Here is a 23,143-nt window from a genome sequence, read left to right on the forward strand (position 1 = left end):
AAAGCAGCATGATCTGTTCCTTAAGGAAGTCAGTCCAGGCTTAGTTTAAGCAAGTCTGGGAGAGAACACGCCATGAAAACACTTGGATAACCCTCCCTCCAAGATGTGCCCCTAGCCCACCATTCCCCATCCCTGACCACTGTGGCAAGGGAGCCCAGCCATGGCCATGGAGCCACAGGGATTTATCAGACCAACCTAAATCTCCACAAACAGATGAAAACAAGCTACTAGTTTTCCAGCATTCAACTCATCTCCATAGTATCTTAAAGCTATTGGAACCTTAGCATCCCGTAGTATTACCACAGACTCTTTCTCCCCAAGACCTTTCCTATCCAGACAGGGCATAGGCATGCTCTGGACCCACGGACATAATGTTTGATAGAAGATATTTAACCAAACAAATCTGAGTATGTCAAAGGGTCCAAGCAATGAAGGTGAGTTTCTGTACAGCGCTGGCCATGGTTATCTTGGAGTTGGATTGCCTTTTGACTTTACATCTTGGATTATATGGGCCAAGATATTAAAGCCAACAAAGCAAACAAGAAATTGTGTTTCTCCCCTTCTGGATGCTCCTTAGAAACTCTCACCTCACTAGCAGCAGCTCTGCCCCCTCACAGCTTCCACCAAGATCTGCAGAAGAGCCCCACTATAACTCCACTGTCCAGTGTGAAAGGCAGAGCCCTGCCAAAACCAGCCTGGCAAGAGACTTGGTGAGCAGCAAATCATAGACTGGTTGGTGTTGGAAGGGACCCTAAAGCTCATCCAGTTCCATCCCCTGCCATGGGCAGGGACACCTTCCACCAGACCAGGTTGTTCCAAGCCCTGCCCAACCTGGCCTTGAGCACTGCCAGGGATGGGGCAGCCACAGCTTCTCTGGGCACCCTGTGCCAGAGCCTCAGCATCCTTACAGGGAAGAACTTCTGCCTAAGAGCTCATCTCAGTCTCCCCTCTGTCAGGTTAAAGCCATTCCCCCCTGTCCTATCCCTACAGGCCCTTGCCAAAAGCCCCTCTCCAGATTCTTGTCAGTCCCTTTAGGCACTGGAAGCTGCTCTAAGCTCTCCCTGGAGCCTTCTCTTCTCCAGGCTGAACAAGCCCATCTCTCTCATCCTGTCTCCAAGCAGAGGTGCTCCAGCCCTCAGATCATCTTTATGGCCTCCTCTGGACTAGCTCCAACAGATAAATGATTCAAGGAAATTCACAGCTGGCTGCAAACACCACTGCAAAGACTGCAGAAGGCAGCCAAGGTCACACACTGAGAAAGGGTGACACGGGGACCACCAGCACACCCCATGAGACCAGCAGCCCTGGGGAAAGACAGCTGTATCATCCTAAGGGGGTTTATGGCAAAATCATTTGAGTTATCTGGGGCTGAATTCAAGCTGCATGAGATTTCTTTTTACCACAATAATAAATGGCTTAGTGAGTCATTGCCTGAGAAAACCCAGCAGCAGCTACTAGATAAACAACTCACTGCTCACGTCTGCTGGATACAGCAGGGAAAGGGTGGGAGGCTCGTGCTTAGGGATGAAGAGGAGGCAGCATAACTTCAGTGAGAGTAAACATACAGCTCAGGGCCTTCCCCTGCATTTCTCATTTCCATTTTGAAGGGGCTGATAAAGTACAGAAAGGAGAAGCCAGTTTTGTACATGAATTGGGCTCAGCAACACTCAATAGCCAGCACCACAGTGTAAAGCACTCAGCACCGCATCATATACTGCTTACGGCACACAGCTTCTCCTACCACAGATTACTCAGCCTTGCAGTTAAAAGAGAAAAAATCCATTGCCAGCATCAGAACATTCCCATTTGGGCTTTTTCCAAGGAAAATGTCTCTGTATCCATTAGCTATTGTCTCCCTCTAGCGCGGGCAGAGACCAACCTGACTCCTGCCGCAGCTCCCTGCCTGGCTGGGAACCAAGGGCTAATGCTCCGCAGAGAGACAGAAACTTGCCGTGGGCTGGGAAAACATACCAAGTACCGGTTACCTTTGTACTGGTGCATCAGCTTCACACTGAGGCACACTTCAGTTTTGGTCTTCACATTTTATCGCACCAGATGCTCAAAGAGGGGTTTCTGAGTGACAAAATCAGCAAGCTAAAGCCTTCCTAATCTGAGAGATGGCTGCCACCACCTGCATTTTTGCCAAGGGCTGGAGAGGACACAGAGATGAAACAGCAGCCAACCCTCTTCCTGCTTCTCCTGAGGAACCATCCTAACTTCTCTTCACCCTTCAGAGAAGGGATTAGGGTTTACTTAACTGGGCTTTTCCAGGGATTTTTTTACAGCTGCCTTGAATACCCCAGGGCATCTCCTAAAGCAGAATAAAAACCTGCACTTAAAACTTCAAAACGAAAGGTTTAGTGTCCTCTCCTGGGAGGATTTCTGCCAAGAGAGAAAGGGAATGACACTGCAAATTTCTCCCCTTTAAACTAAGCACTGCAGCAGCACCTTCACACCCTGCTCTGCAGCTTAACACGACAGCAAAACCAAGAGCCTGGAAACAGGGCCAGGTTTCCCTTTCTCCATTAACGCTACCTCTGCTCCTCCAAAGGGTGCACCCAGAGGCACTCCAGGCACTGCTGTCCCTTCCAGGAGCATTTCTTTCCTGAACAAGGCATCATCAGCATTTGCCAAACCCATCTTTTATGAGGACAAAGGGACACCACTTTACCTGGAGGCCCTGGTTCGCACTGGGTCAGAGAGGCAGGTGGGATGAACACAGCAGCTCCTGCCCTGCCTTCACAGCACCCCATTAGGGACAGACACAAATGAATCAACCCTGCACCACCTGGCACACAGGCAACTTGTGTCTTGTTTACCACCAGCTTTCCCAGGACCTTCCAAAGCCACATGAATGCAGGAAGGGAGGCTACTGATGCAGGGAATTCATCAGTGCCTATCTGCATGCTCTCCAACCAGCAACACATGTGGCAAAACATGCAGGAAGACTGAGATTAGTTATGCACACACACTAGAACTGTTACCTGGTGAGCCCAAGGAGGATGGGAAACAGCTCCTTGTGGAGATTCTCTGCTGTCCACTGCCCTTAACCTTAAGGGGAAAGAAGCAAAAAGCAGCAAGACAGCACAGAGGACCCAAAGGAGAGTATCTGAACCAGGGGAACGTTGATCTTCCACCCAACTGCATGCTTAAAAAGCAGATACAATAGCAGAAACTCAGGTGTGCTCTCCCACATGACCACCACACCACTTCCATAACCACATATTTACTAAGTGACAAAAGCTTCAAAAAGGAGGAGCTTCTGAATTGGGGTGGCAATGGGGGCTCTCCAGATGGGCAGGAGAGCAACCAGAGCAACATGAAAACCCAGCCTGAAGTACCATTACCAGAGCTTGTGGGTTATGTTCACAGCTTTATACCAGTCAAACCTGCATGGAACCATTAAGCTATTTACCCCCCAAAATAGGTGTCTACACACCTGCCAAAGGATCAGCCTCTGACCATAACCTGGTCAAGTGCAGAGACCCTCCAGGGTTCAGGTGTTCCTTAGATCTAGTTGCAGGGGTTGTCACTGGTGCTAGCAATACTTTCTACGTCATACAACCTATGAAACAGATTAATGGCATCTGAGATTTTACTCAATGAAGTATCTCCAAGGAACATGAACACTTCAAAGGCCACAGCTGAAACCCAAGGGTAGCTTTTGTGAAAAAAAGCATGTTTTTCAGTTCTCTCCCTCTTCTGAGCTGTTTCAAAGCTCTCAAAAGGACCTGCATTATCTAGGAAACCACTGGGTCTGTGTACAGAAGAAGCTTCTTCACTTCACCCCCTGTACAGGGAAGGGTAGTAGGTAACAAAGGATCAAAATATTACCAAGTAATCCCATGAAGGCAAGAGAGTGAAAAGCTCAGGGTGAGCAGTTTGAACCATTTTACCTCTACAATTAATTCACATTGTCTCCTGTTTTGTTGCCTTCTCTCAGATAATCATCTCCTCAAGCATTACGAAGAGCTAAGCAACAACCTTGCATACTGAAGAATCTCCTGCAGAACTGAAGGGCTCCTCCAAAACACACAAACCCAATGCAGAGGGGCACCTGCTCTCCCCACACCCCCAGAACAATCCCTGTCCCATGTCCTCTCCATATTTGTTCCCAACAATGCACCCAGTAACAGTCCACATAACACACACACACACGCACCACGTCCTTCCACCACAGGCTCCCATCCAGGGGGCAGATCTGGGGCAGAGATACTCTGCACACCACAGGCAGCTGGGCAGGCTCGTACAACACTCCCACAAAAGCTGGGATATATAATCCAATCCATATAATCCAATCCATATAATCCAATGTTTCTAACTGTTCCTTCCCCTTGTAGTCTCAGATTTTTCTCAAAGACAACACGACATTGAACTACAGTTCATGTGATGGTTTGCTGGCGATTTCTTCTACTTTTAAAACCTTAGTATCTTCTTTAAAAGGAAGACTCACTCTGAAGTTTGCAAGGGCACCAGTTTGCCTCTTCTCAAGATTGTGCCTCCTCCTCTGCCCAGAAATAAGAACACAAACTGCAGCCTGATGCTTGTTTCAGGGAGGGGAGAGGTGGAAATCTTATCTGAGTCATCAATGTCCAGTTAAATGAAGAGCGCAGGAACACCTTGAATAACAGCATCCCTTTATTTGCTGACACCGTTACAAAAACTGATTACATTAGCAACAAAAAAAGGAAAAAAAAAAAAGGAGTGCTTACTTGAGGTTGAAGTCAGAGGCAGCTAATCCCAAAAATGTAATTAAGTAAAACAGTGTACAACATCGGTATTAAAATGTTATATCACATTGGTGACTTTACCACATTGGAGTTTTCTGAACAAGTTTTATTGAGCAAAATAAGATACAAGATTATGTGTTTACTGTCTCTCCAGGAATGTAAAGGTCTAATTATCCAAACAGGTTTGTTTTTATTATAAAACTAAACTCTGGAGGTGTCTACAGAGCTGGGTTTTTCTCTTTAAATCAGTAGTCTAACAAGGATTAGAAAAGACAAAACTCTGTTCAGTGTTTCTGACGAAGTAGAAAGGGTGAAAACATAAATAAGGCCTTAATTTGGCAAAATATAATACAATGCCTTCTGCTATCCTCAAATAAACGATTCCCCAGTGACTTCATTCTGCAAAAGAAACACAAAACTACACGTCAGCTGAGCATTTTCCAAAGGGCAGTGCTCTAGCAAATCCACCAGCACTTCAGCAGCTCACTCCAGCTGCTTCATTAGCCTCAGCCCACAAAAAAGCCCAGAGGAGTAAGCCAGGGTGGTGGAAGAACCCCAGAGCAGAGGCCAAGGCACAGTTAGCACCTTCCTCCCACATGCACCAAGCCCATCCTATGAGACTGGGCTAACCCCACCATGGACACCCTGTTACCAGCTCTGCTGCCCATGCTGTATTACAGAGCCAGCAGCAGAAAAGCACCTAAATTATGAAAAAAACAAGTCCCCATCCTCAACAGATGAGAGGCAGTTCTGACACTTTCCAAGAGCAGCATGTTCTGTGCCAAAGCTTTGCTGTCTCCCAAACTGAACAGCTCACAACCTGCCTTCAGACCTGGCTCTCAGCTCATCTGGTAGAGGCTGCATCAGCTTCCTGAGAAAGTTTGGTATCTCAAGTTTATCTGACCATTAGCTAGCTCTGGGACACTTAAGAAGTTTACCAGCATGATGCAGTCAACCACAAAGGCTCAGGTTTCCAAGCTGGCTCTATATTAAAATAAAAGCCTTGTTTGTTTGTCTATAATTGGATGAAGAGTTCATGCCAGACTGATGCTTCAGATACTCATATCCCCATGACCACAGCAAGCCAGTGCTGTTAGCTCAGCAAAAGCTCTGCGGATTACTTTGTATCTCCCATCCCAAATCTGAGCATGGAAGCATAGACATTTTGCTTGTCTAGCTGGGATGAAGGAAACAAGGCACAGGCACTGGGATAACAAAACTTTGGGAAACCTGCTGCATGAAGTAGCAGGTACTGGAAGACAGGGATAGAGTTACATGCCTGGAAAGGGACATAGAGATGTGAGATTACTCCCAGCTAACTAAAGCAGGAATCCAGAGAGGAACAAATCCAGTGCCTAGTAGAAGCTTTTGATGATGTACACAGAGGAAGTCTCAGATTTTGACACCTGACTTCTTAAATATGAACAGGGTCCCACCATCACCGACCAGTGTCCTTCCTGGCAGCCATCCACCAGTTCAACTAGATAGCCACCAGGCACACCTACCTACTAGCTGATAGTGTTCTCGTCCCTTTGACAGCATTTGGCTTACTGAAACAAGCAGCTTCTTGAGATGACCTACATCCTGGTTAAGATTCACTGCCACATTTAGCCTTTTATCAGTCAATTCCTGGAAGAAAGAAAGAAAAAAGAAAATCATTAAAAACTCATTTACAATCTAATTACCAAGAAAGCCTAGAATTAGATCCTCAGTATAAAATTACAATTCCTTGCACAGATGGGAACAATTTTGTAAGTCAGAGGGTTACAGCCACATTTAAAGAGAACATGTTTCAAAGTCAAGAAGCTATTTCCTGTTCCAGGGAATTACCTGTACACACTAAGCACCAGTGAAAGCACCATGACCTCTGGCTCCCACTCTCCCTGCTCAGGACTACACTTACTCCTTCCAGCTGCTGTGCTGGTAACCACAGCTGATCCAGTCTCAGCAGCTAACTGCCCCACATTCTCACAAGCCTGGATGAAAACCCCATCCAGACAAGAGCACATGGCTTGTAGCAGTGGCAATGCACCTAGTGGGAGGGATGACTTCTGACCTCACAGCTGTAATAACAGGGCTGCCAGACCACCAAGGACCTGGTCTGTATGAGGATCTGCAGGATCCTCAGCAGTACATCATATACAAGCACAAGGCAGCTTCAGCTGTGAAACTATTCGAAACAGCTTGCTGGAGATACACACCTTTCTCCACCACAGTGCTTCTGTTCAGGCCCAAGACATGGGCTGCTGCCTACCACCTATCCCACAGGTTCACCCTCTGCTCTGAGCCTCTGGGTATTCCTGCTTGCCAGTGAAACCTGGACTTGGATGAGGACTTCACAAAGCAGTCTAAGCACCAATTAATATGGAGAAAAGGAAGAAAAAAATGCTACCAAGAGCTAGAAAACTGGTTTTCTGCCCTGAAATTAAAATGCTGAGCTTGTGGTTTTGGGGTTCTTTTTTCTTCTGAAAAACAAAGTGTCTTTAATAAGTTCAACAGTTTATTAATAGATAAGTGTCCCAACTCAGAAAGGACTCTTTCCCTCTTGCCAGCCCTCCACCCCAACGCAAGTCTTGCTGAGCTAACAGTGATATAATCCCTTGTTTATTACCTGTATTGATTAGCTCCCTCAGAGCTAACTCCCCATCTAAAACACACTACTACTCCTTGTTTGGCTCACGATACAAATGTGCAGATAACCTATAGGAGAGCTTTCCCTTGCAATCTAACAGCTCAAAATAAGTACCTCTGCCTCAGTGTCAACAATACAGAAGTATCCAATTCTCAATACATGCCAAGAGGTGTTCACAAGTGCACAGCATCAGCCAACACTGCTCCAACAGCAAGCTGTTTTACTAACAAAATGAGACTGATTGCATAATGCTGCTGCAAATCTCTCCCTAGAGTTTCAGGGAAATTAGAGCAAGTTCAGAGAGGGCCACTTTCCCAGCTCCCACTTGGCTGGAAACGCCTCTAGACTTGCTGTAATGCGGAGCGAGCAGTAAATCAAACTCAACCACCTGTACTATTACAGAAACTACTCTGGGCTCAGGCAAGAGAACAAAGCAGTATATTGCAAAGCTTTTACTTGAATGCAACTGGTAAGCATTTTTCTTCTGTGGACAAAAAAAGCAACCACCAAAAAACAAACAAAAAAAAACCCCCACCAAAATAAAAAAATAATTAGGAATCTGTATTAGGGTAGCCTTAATCTATCTTACCCTTATTAGAGTAGAAAATTAGGTCTGTCAGGACTGAGAGTTCATTTAGCAATCTTACACAGATTGATAAAAGTGGAAAGGCAAATGCAATTAGTATCCCAGCACATGAATGAATCACAAGGAAGACCAATAGTGCTAGGGATGAAAGTGCATGTGCATTAGCACAGAAGCAGCAATGAAGGAGCCTTTCAATTCCCTGTCAGCCCTCATCTCTGGGAACAGCTCTTCTCTCTTATTTACCCCCTTCTGTTTTATGACTTCACTCCTATCAGGCAGTGTTTACTCATGAATTATAGATGCCTCCCCAACCCTCCTGGGGCCAATTCTGACAGGATCCAGATGGATCTGGGCTCAACACAGTCACACCACAGCTTCTGCCAACCCAGGAGTACAAGGCTGTGTTGCACAGTCCTTGCTGTTCCCAAGCCCCATGCTCCCCGAGGCTCAGGGCAGGGCATGTCTTTGGGATACAGGGATAAGGAGAGGAAGGGGATGGTAGTAAGGAAGCCCCTCTGATCACATACCTAGTAGCTGAGACATGTACTGAACTGACACATTCCCCTCCACTGTGCTTTACATGTACAGCATTTTCAGCTTTCAATGATAGAGTGTGTCCTGGTTTGAGCCGTAGCAGTCATTTTTTCTCTTTCTTGTAGCTGGTGCAGTGCTGTGTTTTGACTTCTGGGCTGGGAACGGTTGCCAATAGCGAGCATGTTTTGAGTTACTGCTCAGGTGTTTGGTTTGTCCAAGGCCTTTTCTGAGCTTATGCTCTGCCAGGGAGGAGGGGAAGCCGGGAGGAAGGAGAGACAGGACACCTGACCCAGGCTAGCCACAGAGGTATTCCATACCATAGCACATCATACCCAGGATGTAACCGGGAGAGACCCAGAAGGGCTGGAGCTCTGGGGGGATAGAAGAGGTATCGGTCAGTGCTCGGTCGGGCAGGGTGGGGTGAGTTATGGGTCGGTGGCTGGTGAGGTGTTGTATTCTCTTCACTTGTTGTTTGCTTTATCATTATTATTTGTAGTAGTAGTAGCAGGAGTGAGTTGTGTTATGCCTTAGTTATTAAACTGTTCTTATCTCAACCCATGGGGGCTACATTCTTTGGATTCTCCTTAACTCTCTGGAAGTTGGGGGAGCAAGGGGGGGAGTGAATGAACGAGCTGTGTGGCTGGGTTTAAACCACGACAAGTGTTTTGCACTAAGATTGGGAGGGGAGGGAGGAAACACATCAGATTTCATATAAGGCTCAAAATAAGTTTACAGCCTAAGCCAGCTGCTGAATATAGATGACTTCCTTAAAGCATACTAAAAGGCACCCTTTAGTCATCATCTAGCCCCATAAGTGACAATGAAGCTGATTAGAAAAACCAAATGGTCTATTTTAAAATAGAAAGAAAAGGAGTCTAAAGAAAACACACAGAATGTGTTTGAGAGTTTACACAAGCATCATTTCTCAATTTTGCGGGTTGGTTCCAGTACTCAGAAGGAACAAATATACTCATTTTCAAGCATGTGTTTTCAGGTCTTTAAAAAAAAAAAAAGACAAGACAGACACTGTTGCTAGGCGGAAGTGGCTGAAAGACTTTTTTAATCTGAGAGCTATTTTAAGCCGGGTTTTTAGGCTTCCAAGCAGACAGCTTCTGGTTTTGCCCCTCCCTAAAAAAAGAAAAGAGGCAACAAAAAGGGCTTAAGGAAGATGGTAAAGAAGATATTCTAATTCCAGCCTCTGAGAATGGCTACCTGTCAGGAGTGCTGCATAGACAAAGTATTTTTACTAATGAAGTCTTAATTACAGGTTTATTAGGACTGTTTTTCCACACTTCTCTTCAGAATAAAGCAATGGATATTCTGGAGGGAACCTGGTTAGGGTTCCACAATGTGCCCACACAGCTACAGCAGAGTCATTTATGAGACAGAAGGGTTACAAAGCTAAGGCTAGAGCAATTAAACTAGCACACTCGGGCCACTGCAGAACATAACTAATGACATCTAGCTCAGGAGTATCACCAGTCACAAAGCCAAACAGCTGATGGTACTACTGTTTTGACATACCACGTAGGTAAGCCATAAAGGCATAGGAGAGAGCAAGCAGTTTGTCATTGGTTTGAGGAGGGTTTTCTTTTCCAGCTTGCTGCACACAGGGATATAGAGTACCTGATTGCCACCATCACAAACTGGCCTCCTGCTGGCAGCACAGGAGAGGGCCCAATACCCTCCCTTCCACTCCCCAGAAACCAGCTCACAAGGTTGGAATATCCATGGTCTCATAGGCCCATCTGCATCTCTGGCTCAGTGATGCCAGTGACTCAGTGCAGATATGGTGAGCCCACAGCAGAAGGGAGAATCATAGAATAGTTAGGGTTGGAAAGGACCTTAAGATCATCTAGTTCCAACCCCCCTGACATGGGCAGGGACACCTCACATCAGCACCCATGACTGATCACTCTGGGAAAGCCATTTCATTTCTGCTAATGACTACAAAGGCAAAGGCTTTTCTACAGTACACCTCAGAGGACTCCCAGCTTCATCTTGCAGCTGATGAAGCTTCTTAATTCCGGCATCTAAAAGAAGTCAATATAAATTGTCCTATCAGCAAGTGCTCCTCTCCAACTCAAAAAGCAGGGTTTCAGTCCACTCTGGACAAAAGAAGAAAGCGGGTGATGAGTTCTACTGACACCACATAGCTGCATCTCCTTTAGCCTTCCCCTGGATATAAACACCAGTTGTTGCAGCGCTCAACTCTGTTGCTTACTGAAGCTAGCAAGATTTTGCTGCTGGACCACATCAAGATCAGCACAAATCCCCATGAGCCAGGATCAGCTGAAGATGAAATCTGGCACCTACTAGTGGCTAAGGACAGCCTCTTGCCCACAGCTGGCAGATAACCAGAAGGGTCAATGCTCTCGCAAGAGCCACTCTGCCCTGGTGTTACAGAGCATGCAAGACTGCCTTCTTTCTTTGGCATTAAAAATGTCAGCAAACCCAACAGTTAGCACTTGAAGTTCATTTAGTTATCAGCAGATTTGTTTTTAGCTTCCCTTCTTGAAAGGGACAAGTCTGGGGTATTCCCCATTTTGCTTAAACCACAAAACCCACTGGAAACCCAGATATCATGTCTGTAATCTCTCCCCTTCTTCCTTACAAATTTGAGCATTGAGAAAGAGTCACAATCCAGATGACAGCAGAACTCTGAATGCATCCTTGGGATACAGCTCCAAGACACCATCCTGACAAGCTGTAGGGCATGAAGTTTCATCAAGCCTTAATTTATCATCAGTAGCACACATTCTGTTCCTCTGGTGAACCTCTCTTCCCAAAGTTCATAACTTTGCATGAAATTTGCATTGTCCCTGAGAATGGGCTCAAAAGAAATACTCACCGACTCTGTGCAAACATCGCTGTTTTCAATAACATTGGCATCCCCAACAACTTTTCCGATTTCTCTCTCAAGAGATGCCAAAGACTCCTGGGCCTACAGGGAAAGGAAGGAAAGAAAGGAAAGAAATAAAAAAAAACCCAGAGAAAACAGCGGAGGCACAACAAGTAGTGAAGGCTGAGAAGCAAATCCCCATCTCTCCAAGAGCCCCAGAAACACAGAAAAATCACTGTTTAGGAAGAAATCTTTCATACCCGACTTGCTCAGGGGACCAACACATTTGCCAAGATTGACATGTCTCCTTACAATCAGCATGTTGCACGTCAGCCTGCCAGCATTTGAGAGCAATTCTATGGGGAAGCTTTAATAGTCTCATGTCAAGTTAATAGGTAAAAATTGCGCAGGCAAATTTTCTGTGCAAGAGTAGCAGGTCTCCAAAAGCCTAATATTAGATCTGCATTTATACAGAACACACCATGAACTATGCTCACTTCATATGTCAACTTCCAACATAATTGTCCTGAGCAAAATGTTCTAAACACATTATTACAGCAAGTATCCTTTACCTTCTCACCTCCTGGCACTGCTTTTGCTATCATCTGTCCCTGTTCCAGGACAAGACTTGCTCCTCCAACAGCTCTCACCACTTTAGTGCTGTAAGAATACAGCCCAGTTTCTTTACTTTGCAGAAGGAACAACGTGTTATACAGTCTGGAGTCAGAGCTCAGCCCCTCTGCAGGCTATTTTTGTCTCCATTTATCAATTCTCCTATGTGAGGTTTGTTTCTGGATTGAGAGACAGCACTGAAAACTTTCATGCTTAAAGATTTCCAATTCCAATCTATCTTGCAAGAGTGGCCATTGAGGAAGAGCAGAGGTAACCCACCTGCTTGTCTCATCAAGCTTGCACAGAGCTAACTTTAAAGATTTGCAGTCTCCTAGGCTATAGCTGATTTATAACCACATGTAAATGGGCAGACAGTTGTAAACCGATTTGTAACCCACTGCCATTTGAGACTGGATTTTAAAGTTCCAGGCTGTGGGGGGGGGTGGGCTTTTTGTTAGGCTGGATGTCTTTAAATCATGAATTATGTGTCAGTCTCAAAACACCACTTGTTCCCACTAGCATAGAATTATCCTGCACAAGAGACTCTTCCACAAAGGATAATTAAACTGAACTGTTAGCCACATTTTTATCATTTCAACAGACATGCAGGTATGTTGCACGACACCCACATTTCCAGTCACTTGGGGAACCAGCGAGTAGAATAAGACACCCCCTCCAGGCCGGCAGTCTCCTCAAGCTGCTCAAATAACCATGTTTTCCAGCACTGCAAAGCTACAGAACTTTGGGGTTTTGATTACATTTACAGCTGCAACTGTTATAGGTCTCTGCTTACCTTGGGCAAGTCACCAGCTACCTTTTGTCTCTCATTTTGATCGACTTTGAGTTTTGAAAGTGTTTCATTTAGTTGTGTTTTCAGCTGCAAAATAGTAACAAAGAAAATCAGTTTCCCTTCACACATCAGTTTCCCTTCACACACACACACACACACACACTGAGACTTCATCTGTCTGTTCCATGGATGATCCCAGTGCATACTGACTGCAAATGGAGTAAGGTAACTAACAATCACTGCACACACTGGATTAGTCAACATGTACGATGAGGTTTACAAGGACAGTCAAAGAAGAGAGACTCCATCTGTAAAGATAAATGTAAAGAATGGAAACTACAGAAGACAACACAGTTGGCATCAGCTTCATTATGTGGTTTTAACTTTTAAACTCTACTGCCAGTAGGAATATTGGCAATATTGACAGTACATAAGCTTCTCCCGCACTCTTACCACAAAAATCAGCCCAGACTCCAACTTAATTCACAGCAAATATGCAAAAATGTAGATTGCTATCTTCCTAATTCAGGCTAAGCAGTAACTTTACTGCCAAATAAACTAAAAAGCTCTACTTGTCATCTTAATAAAGAACCACTTATTATAACTATGTTGACTTATCCAGTCTGTTGATGTCACATTGAGGCATGAATCACTGACAGGGGTATATTAAGCTGTTGATTGTGTTTAGACTCAACCAAGAAAACTGAAACTGTTTCAGTCAAGAGGCATGAACACTTTGTACTAGCTGCCCTTAATCTACAGCCTTCTAAAGGATATAAACATTTTTTAAGGAATATTTCAATTGCTCAACACAGCATAAAGAACCAGCCACAGCACTTAAGGTTTGAGCCTCAAACAGGAGTGCTGACAAGAAGCTCAAGTGCCAGTTTTGTTGGATTTGTGTTTCTGAAGTGCACTGTTGCTAATGTTCAGTATTCCTGCTGCCAATCTTGGGAGCTAGCAGGGGATTAAAGAATTGAACAATACACTACTCAGAGCCCTGAGTTCTCAACAATTTCAAACCTGCATGTGTTTTTTGTCTCACCCTTGGAACATTTTCCTCTTTGAAGCACCTGGACTTGTGGATGCTAGCTTTCTACATTTCGGGAAAGCACTGCATTTTCAGCTTCTCTCCTTGTTTGCTTTATAAATTAGTGGGAAACACATTTTGAAATTCCATCGTTTCTATTCCCCAACCTCACGCCTACTGCAAAAAGGCCACTAATATAGACTGGATAGCATTCCCAAGACATTTACATGAAGGTAGTTCTTTACCACCTTCTCACGCTCCTACCACACAGCATCACCAGACTGCAGCATGAAGCTGCCCTAGCAGGGAGCTCAGCTTCTTAAGCTGTTGTTGTTACAGACATAATAGATTGTTGCCTCTTTTATTCAAGAGGTTGGTGTTCACTGATTAACTCTAAGATATGCATTCAATTCCCATTTCCCCTGCTTTCAAAATGAGAGGCTTTGGTGGCTGATGCAGGATGGTAATCAATGCTGTACTAGACTTGCTAAGTATACTATTAACTTAAGCAGATTGTTAGTTATTGTGGTGGGTGGTGTTTTCTTTTTTTCTTTTTAAATTGACTATTTTAATCCATTTACATTAGTGTCAGTACCTTGTTGAAATTGGCAGCTCAGCCTGCAGTGACAGGCTGTCGTATCAACAACTTTAAAACCTAACAAAGACTTGATAGGGACAACCCTCCCCAATACCAGCTCAAAAGCAAGAAAGCATCGCTCAAACGCAAGCAGAGGAAGGATCTGACCACTCCTGCAGCCCTACAGCATTGAAAAAAGTGATAGGGCTCAAACTGGAAAACCATGCATCTTTGGGCCTACAGGTTTGGCCTCAGTTAACCCAACTCCTTCTTGAGAAATCATGGTATAGAAGTATTATTGGCTGAGGAGCATTTTTAGCCAAACATGCTGTAACACTGCATGCACCAAGCCAGCACAGCTATTCAGCCACATCAGGTGCCAGGTGCTGAATGGCTGGATACTCTCAATCTAACATAGGTTTTGGCTAATACAGAGGAGGATAAAAAAGGCTCTGCACAGGCAGTACATGGATACCATAGCTGCATCCTCCAAAGCTTTGGAGGAAAAAAAGCTGCATAGCATAATCCTCAAGTTGAACTGATGAAAGCACAACTTTCATTGGTCCAAGGACATTACATCTGCTGTTGCTGTTGCAAAACATTGATTCTCAAGAAGTTTTAGGAATGAAAGTCTTACAGACTTTGGAATAAGTCTTAAGAACCAGACATGCCATTGTTAGGAGCAGAGAAAGAGACAAATTGTAAAAGTCAGACTACATAAATGATTGCAATGGACAAAAATATCAAGCTGAAGAGGTTAGCAGAACAGACAGGATTTGAAATAAGTCTCCGTTTCGTAAGTATGCTGGGAACCTAGTTTGTGCCCAACGGAGAACAAGCTTCTTACCAAATTTAACTCTTCATTCTGTCTTACTGCTTCAGAATATGAATCATCAAGTTTTTTCTGCAATTCAGTCAACAGATCTTTGAGCTGAAATGAAGTTTAGAGTTTTAGGATTTGTCTCCTTAGGAAGCCCACTTTTCTTCTGCTCAGTTATTAGTGTGTCACTCTACCCTAAGGTCACAAGCATACAAACTCCTCAGCCACAGGGGCCAAGCATTAGATTAGTTTGCCAGCAGCTGGGTAACCAAAAAGAGAAAGAACAGTTTGGTCAATTATGTTTACCTCTCTGACTTCTGAAACATAAGTAGATCGTTCTATTTCTGCTTTTTCTAGTTCACTTTCCAAATGTTCTCTCTCTTTTTTAAGCTAGAAACAGAAAAAAACAGAGTTAAAACAGATGTTTTCAATGCTTCTTTGCAGTATCATTTTCTTGATTTACAATTAGATATAAACTTATATCAAATACTCCATGGCATTTAGAAAGCATTTCAAATCCAGTGATTGAACAGCATGTATTTTATGTTTTTGAAGTGTAGCAGTTAAAAAAAAATAACCAATCCTGATCATCAACAAGAAGTAAACTGCTCAGTCCCACAAGGAAAGAGCCCCAGCAGGTCAGTACAGAAGTGAAAAATAGAACAATTTCTATTACACATCTTCTCTGCTTCTTAAAAACACTTGCCAAAAGATTCAGTTTAAATTGCAGCACAGGCTGCACTACTTGCAAAAGAGAAGTCCTAGGAAGTTCAGAATTACAGCATAAGCCTGTATCGTGTGTAAGTAAGAGAAAGCTTCAAAGAAAAAGAAAAACCTGCACGTACAGTTTCAACTTCTTTGATTTCTTCCTTTAACCTCTCTACCTCATGCTCCAAAGAAATGACTGAAGAACGCATCTGCAGTTTTCAAGAAAGATAAATTTAGTTGGGCTGATGTAAGACAAACTCTCCAAATACACACAAGCTTGCTTCTATGATTTAAACATATTAAGAATGAAATCAGATACTCAAATAATGCACTATATTAAACCTCTGTTAGAACACCTTTCCTACCTTCTGCCAGTATAAAAAGTTCTTTGACATATTTAGAACCCAGATGCTCAAAAGATTTGTGATATAAGGACTAAGCCAGTTGTCCCTTAGCCATAGCAAGGGAAGTATCTTTCCTAGACAGGGAAAATTGTCTCCATCCTCATACCACATGTAAACAAAGAAATCATTTTTAGTTTTATTAGAGGCTGCATAAATGCAGCAGATGATAGCACATCTATAGTTGAAGATCTGACAGCCTTTTAAAAGCCCCTCAAAGATGACATTTGTAAGTCACCTGTTTGCTCCAAGCTCATACTTTGGTACTCAAATTTATTAAGCAGAAGTACTCTAGAAATAATTAGTTGAGAAAAAGCAGTTTGACCTACTTTAATTCTAGATCAAAACAGAAACATAAAACTTCTTTCTTACCACTTTTCCTAGCAACAGAGACCTCCTAAAAAGGAGGGGTTTGCAGGCAATTTCAACTGTAATTAGCTGACCATAATGTATTAAGTAGCATTTTAATAGCTTCCAAAAAATTCAAAATACAGTCTGAGTTGCCAGGATCAGAAAAATATATATATTCCTCAACACGTTAATGGGGCACATGTATGTTCCTGAATCTCTGGATTCTTATCCCATCAGCATTAATATCACCATGTGCAATATTACTGACTGCTTCCTGTATCGCCTGCAAAGGACTGACAGAGATGTGTCATAACAGTCAAAGACCTTATACCTGTGCTGTTCATTTGTTCTTGCTTCTCTAAAGACAGCAACAGGAATAGCCAAAGTATAAAGACATTAACAATTCCTCCACTTTTTACAGTTTTTTTAATGGAAATACATTCCTTGGAAAAATAGAAATCACTGTCAGTACAGTACGAAACAAAGTATATGAGCACCAAAACCACTACTGTTGTAAGGAAGGATCGTTCTTATTATATTGCTTGCAGACTTCACCTTTTCGTCCCCAGGTCACACACACATCAAACCAGGCAGCTAGGGCTGTTCTGCACCTGCCTCCACAGTGCTCAAACACTCTCTGCTACTTCAAGCAGAAACTACCTGGCTACTGCAAAAAGCAGATCTTCAGAAATACCTGTTTAAGTTCCTTCTGTGATTCTTCAACTTTTATCTTCCATTTGCTTTCTTCTTCTTCCACACTCCTCTGCAGCCTTTGTAAAATCCCCTCCTAAGAAGAGGGCAGAATTTGAAAGGTTATAACAGAAGAAAGGCAGCTTGCAACATCACAAGGCAGCCAGGCATCCTGCTTACCGTCTCTGCCAGAACTGACTTATACTTCTCACACTCCAGTTGCAGCAGTATGTGCATTTCCTCAGCCTCTTTCAACTTCTGCTCCATAGCCTAGCAAAGAAGAGGGATGGGAAGAGTCATGCCTCAGCTGACAAATCAGAGTTCTATTATTGAATTCTATTTCAACAAGCAACCTGGTATCATTCATAAGCAGGTCTGTATTTTCAGCCCATGCAACAACAACAGCAAATGCAATGTTCACATACAATTTCTAATTATAAATTTTGTGAGCTACTGCAATAATTCTGAGTTGCCTGAAAAAAATCCAACAATTACTTGAAAGAGAGAACAGGGATTTTGAATTTTATAAACGTGTTCACAACTCTACACGGTGCTTTTTGAAGATGTAAATACATTTCAGATTTATGCTTTGCAAATATCTATACAACAATTTTCTTGTCACCTGTTTGACAATTTGAACAGAACACAGTTTGCAAGATTTATACTGGGAAAAAAAAAAGCCACACACGGAAGCTTTCCACTGTTTGTGCCTACCTTGGTATCTTCAGATCCTGAAGCCTCTCTCAAGTATTCTTTAGCCATCTTTTCAAACCCACACATCCATTCACTGTGGCTCTGTTGGGAAATGCATTCAGTTAAAATTGAGAGTAACCTCAATAAAAATACCCTCAGGATATCTGCCTCCCAACTGCAGACTTACAAGCAGTGTTTCAGTCCCCCAGTTCCCTGGAGCTAACACGCATCCTGACAGTAGCTGTTCAGCTAGTATTGCTGACAGTCAGCGGGCAGCAATCCAGCATGAGGTTGAGACACATACACTGTAGGGGAGCTTGAAAGTACCGAAACAACTGGGTGACAGAGGTCTTCCTACAAGGGTTGGGAATTGACAAGAAATATTTGAAGACTTAAGGAAAGTCTTTAAATCTATTTGAAGAATTTGAATCTATTCCAAAATCCCTGAGTAGTAAAGCAGACGTGTGCTACATAATTCTAGGGACCTCACTAGGAAGACTGTTTTGTAACCTTACACAAACCCAGTCTTTTTAAAGACTCTCTCTAGTTCATCAAGAGACTAACTTTAGGACATTTGAGAATAATTTTAAATAGGAATATTCAAAACCTCTAGACATTACAAATAAAATGCAGACCCCATTTTTCCCACCTCACATCATTCACACAATCTAAACCACATGAACCCAGTGCACTCCTCTTTTGCCAACAACTGAAAACCACAAAAAATACAAAATTAGAATCGGTAGTTTTCAAAAGAAGTTTGCAGACAAAACAACCCCTCCTGTACTCTATTAGTTGGCACTGAGGTACCGCAGATCCTCTGGAAAGGGGGCCAGCAGTTATCTGCACAGTGACTGACAAAGATATGGATTCCCCATCATGCCAGACAGTGAGCGAACACACAGCAGACCTTATCTGGCCCTGAAAATTTACTATCTCAGACACAAGATAACACAGGTGGGATGAATCAGATACTGGGGTGGTAAAACCCACAAAATTGTAACAACTTTAGTTTTGTTTTTAAAAAGACTTCTCTCAAACTAACTGCCTGCAGCTTTGGTACTGGCAAGCACAGGTACTACCTGCAGAAGATACTCATGTCCCACTGCAAAAGCCCTGGAGCAGAATGGACTGCAGGGAAATGCTCCAGCCTGCCCACTACAGCAGGACCAAAACTCCCCAGTGCCAGCAGGAGGGTAGAAGAGCCATTTCTCTTACCACATTAGAAGGAAGAGAGATTTTCGGGAACAGCTTCTGGAGTAGTTCACGCATCTCTATCTTGGCAGCTTCCAAATGCTGCTGCTTCTCCTAAACCAAGAAAAAAGCTCAATGTGAAATTGGGCAACATACCCCACTGACCTGGCAATAGCCTCTTTATGCCTAGAGCACTTCACTTAAGCCAGAAAATAATTTTTTAAGTGAGAAAGGCACTACAGTCTCTGAAATTGTCAGTAAATTGCCTCAAAAATTGACACTGAATTGCTCCAGAATTTGGCCTTCACATTTGTTCATGCTCAGGCTTTTATTTTCTTAAATTCTCCTCCAATGTAGCATGTTTGTACAGAAATTACACCTTCACTTCTTCACAACACAAACTACGCTGTGCTGAGTAACTGCATCACACCAACCCTGCCACTCAAGTTAACCAATCTCAAAAGCAACAAATTTGCTCAATTTTTGAAAAATCCACACTAAAACCATTTTAGGTGGGAAAAAGTCACCATAAATTGACATCACCAAATAAACAGAGAATTAAAGTCAAAAGGAAAGTTTGTGTTAATGCACATTTGAACCAGGCCAAGAAAGCAAGACTATCTTCTAAATATTATTTTTAGGTATTCAACAGGGAGACCATTACATTCTTCTTCCCCAAGCTTGGATGCAATGGAAATAATTATTAGAGTTGTGTGACAATCTCCAGGTTTTCTTTGTCATTGTTCTGCAAACATAAGCACACAGAGCCAAGGGCACCACAGATCTATTGCTCCATTTATTTAACATTAAAAGCAGACCAGCCACAGGACATTTGCTTGCTGTGCTTGTGGCAGATTGGTTTAATTTAGCTATATGACACTCAGACTCCCAAGTGAGTTTAAATGCAGAAAGCCTGAAACCCTGCATAGAAGGTAGCTTTCAGCCAAAATTCTTCACTAATATTTGGATTTGTTTTTCTCTTTCACATGAGTGTTGTTGCACCTTGCTGCTCTGAGTTCCTCTGCTGCAAGAGATCGTGGCATTAGTAGGCCGAGATTCAGAGACAGAAACGAATAGGAGACATTAGGTTGTGAAGGTGTGCTAAGTGTGTTAGCTTTCAGCAACCTAGGAACCACCAAGAAGTGGCAATTGGCTGTTTGATGAAGTCCTCCAACTGCAAGAGAAAGCAGGCAAGCATTAGCACACAGCAAAAGCAGGTACACAACTTCCCTGAATGCAGGGCTGAGTGAAGGGCAGAGACATCTCCAAGACAGATGGCACAATCCCAGATCAGAGCTCCTCTGCTTCTACCTACCTGACTTGAGAAGGGGTTTATAAAGTTATTTTGACCCTTTTTCTTTTTAATTCTGCACAGTGGCAATTACCACCAAATCAGGCTCACAGTAAATGCAAGCTCATTCAGAGCAATTCACACCACATATTGTATTGAACATTGGCTCTGACGAAGAGCTTCATGTGCCTTCAAGACGGAAATTCACAACTGTGGTGACACCACTTCCCTGAGAAATCCCCAGGGTTTTGTGTTGGTTTTCTTTTTTTTTTTTTTTTTACAGTAATTTAGTCCTAGTTCTTCCAATAAATTAATTCCAGCACAGCAAAAGCCCAGTAGGAGAAAGCAGGTTGCTCACCAGCCGTTTTTATTCTAGAGCTCCCCACAAGTAAAAAACATCTCTAACAATTACACAAACAGAAATCAAAAAAAATCAGCATGCCCACAAGCTAAGCACTAAAATAAATAAAAGAAATCTAAAGACAACAGTAAGAAGCAGAGGTGAGAGTATATGAACGATCACTCAGAATAGACTATATTTGAATTGCAGTAAAAGTTAAATGCCTCCAGTTCATTTAAAAAACCAGCTGCAGATCTGCTTCTAGCTCAACGCATTGTTTCTAGCAGTTAACATTACAACCTTGGCAGTCTTGTTCACTTTGTCCTGCAGCAATTTTTCAGTTGATGCCAATGCTTCCATTGCTTTCCAGTTTTTCTTCCGAAGGTCCTAATCATTTTTAGAAAGAATGATTTCAGTTCAGCCAATATGCAAACTGTTTCTGCTTTTACTTCAGAGATATATTTTGCATTACATTCCACCATTTGCATTTAAATGCTGGTTACTGCAAGATGATTTTGCTGGGTAAGATGACATACACTAGCAAAAACAAGTGTGATGCTCAAAGAGTTTGAGTGAAAAGGGGGAAAAAAATGCCAATTTCTGCCCAACCTGCCCCCATGTCCAAAACTTATCCAATTGTTACTGCAGAGCGTAGCGCTACAGCATCCCCATACTTTGACTGCACTTGTAAGGAAAAAAAAAGAGGGAAGTTCTCAAAAGTAGTGAGGAACACAGACACCAAACCACAGATTACACAACAGAGTGTTAGGCATGTCGCATTGCAGAACCCTGCATGGATCCGAGACTACACAGAGGTGTACACATTTATGCCCCTGATCTTGCAACTAGATCTACCCGTGTAGATCCTTGGGCCTCAACCCAAACCTACTAGGCCAGGGCTCATCTCAGAAACACAAAGCTCAGAGCCATGGTTTGCAGCATTTACCCACGCAGCTTTCTCCACTGTTCCCAAAGAAATCTGGTTTGCTGCTTCACCAGCCCTCCTGGGAGGTTTTGGGATTTCGCCAGTGGCAAGCATACCCCAGACCAGCAGGGAAACACCACCATGCTGTGCTGCACTCCTGAATCTTTCTTGGCAAGGTCATCAAACGTGTACTCCACAAGACATCAACATGCAAGCTCAGTTATGAGGTTGAGAGCTCTTATAAAAAGAGCTTTGCAGTTCTTATATAGGAAGGATGGCGGGCTTTGTGGGGAGGAGATTAGAGGGCTCAGGATTTAAATCAACTTTTTTTTTCAACCCTTCAAACAATCTGCTTTAGTAAAAGGCTATTCTGAAAGGCTGTATTTTTTTAATTCATCACACAAAGTGGCATTCAGATCCTAGTGTGTACCTACATTAGTTTTACTTTACCTCCTACTATTTGCCTGCTATCCCAAGAGCTGCTTCACAAGACACTAAAACAAAGTTGGATAAAATTGCGGAAAGCTGGGACCTACAGGCATGGTCTGCCTTTAATAGTAGCCAGATTTCTGCCTGGACCACAAAGGGTAATTAGATCTTGTAATTCCCAGGAAACAGGCATGCATATGTTCTACCTTTCCAGCTCATCTGTTTTCCAAGACTATTCAGCCATTTTAGCCTTACTTTATTTCAGTTCTTAAGCAGCACTGCTTGTACCAAAAATCACATTTTCAGTATTTTCCTTGTGCACCTTCCTTATATTGTCCCACTTTTAAGCAATAAAGTTCATTGCACAGTATCCACTGGTCTTTATAGGCTATCAGAGAGAGACATGTGAGCTAAAAGCACTGTATTTAATGATATCCTTCATATAAAAGATGCCACATTCTTGCCCTGCTGGTAATGCATTACAAGAAAGTAACCTTGCAGCTCTGAGATGGAAGAAAGTCTTTGCTTCCACCCACAGACAACCCATACTGCCCCATCAGTGGCTACTGTAAAAAGGAAAAAGTAAGGCTCAGTGTCCTCTGCCTCTTTCAGAAGATCTGTATTACTCTTCAGAAGGCAAAGAGCCAGACCCAAAAGCCTTGAAGGTAATGCCTCTTCCCATGGCTACACACAAGGACCATAACTTGTTCAAGAGGACAGCACCTTTAATCTTCACAGCCTCCCTCCCCTTCTTGCCTTGGCAAAGGACATGCTTCCAAACAAGGCTAACAAGGCTTGAATCCAAGCCTGAGAACTTGCTGCAGGATGTGTCCCCTACCAAGTCTCCTCCCCTCACCAAATGAGCAACTTGACAAAGTGCTGATGAAACTCTGAGTAGTGAAGTAAGAAATGCTTAGTCACTCCCAAGGAAAGAGGAGAGGAGTGTCCAGGGGACACAATACAGCAGA

The 23,143-nt window shown here is 43.2% G+C and overlaps 1 protein-coding gene across 6 annotated transcripts in view; it reads right to left on the bottom strand.

Annotated features, from left to right (window-relative positions):
• Positions 1-4,620: 4,620 nt before the first annotated feature.
• KTN1 (kinectin 1) overlaps positions 4,621-23,143 on the bottom strand; it is a 79,844-nt gene continuing 61,321 nt past the window's right edge. For 3 of the 6 annotated variants that reach the window (XM_034061299.1, XM_034061295.1, XM_034061296.1), the window contains 12 exons: positions 21,122-21,208; positions 19,215-19,304; positions 18,018-18,098; positions 17,484-17,573; positions 17,308-17,400; positions 15,999-16,070; positions 15,460-15,543; positions 15,181-15,264; positions 12,730-12,813; positions 11,334-11,426; positions 6,236-6,359; positions 4,621-5,129 (listed from right to left, as the gene is read on the bottom strand). In XM_034061299.1, coding sequence (XP_033917190.1) covers positions 5,125-5,129; positions 6,236-6,359; positions 11,334-11,426; positions 12,730-12,813; positions 15,181-15,264; positions 15,460-15,543; positions 15,999-16,070; positions 17,308-17,400; positions 17,484-17,573; positions 18,018-18,098; positions 19,215-19,304; positions 21,122-21,208 — 987 coding nt within the window. In that variant the 3' untranslated portion in view covers positions 4,621-5,124. The remainder of the gene's footprint in view (positions 5,130-6,235; positions 6,360-11,333; positions 11,427-12,729; positions 12,814-15,180; positions 15,265-15,459; positions 15,544-15,998; positions 16,071-17,307; positions 17,401-17,483; positions 17,574-18,017; positions 18,099-19,214; positions 19,305-21,121; positions 21,209-23,143) is intronic. The other 3 variants (XM_034061297.1, XM_034061298.1, XM_034061300.1) reach the window with 3 other exon arrangements.

This window comes from Melopsittacus undulatus, chromosome 4, assembly GCF_012275295.1.
Source record: "Melopsittacus undulatus isolate bMelUnd1 chromosome 4, bMelUnd1.mat.Z, whole genome shotgun sequence".
In the NCBI taxonomy this organism is placed as follows: Eukaryota; Metazoa; Chordata; class Aves; order Psittaciformes; family Psittaculidae; genus Melopsittacus; species Melopsittacus undulatus.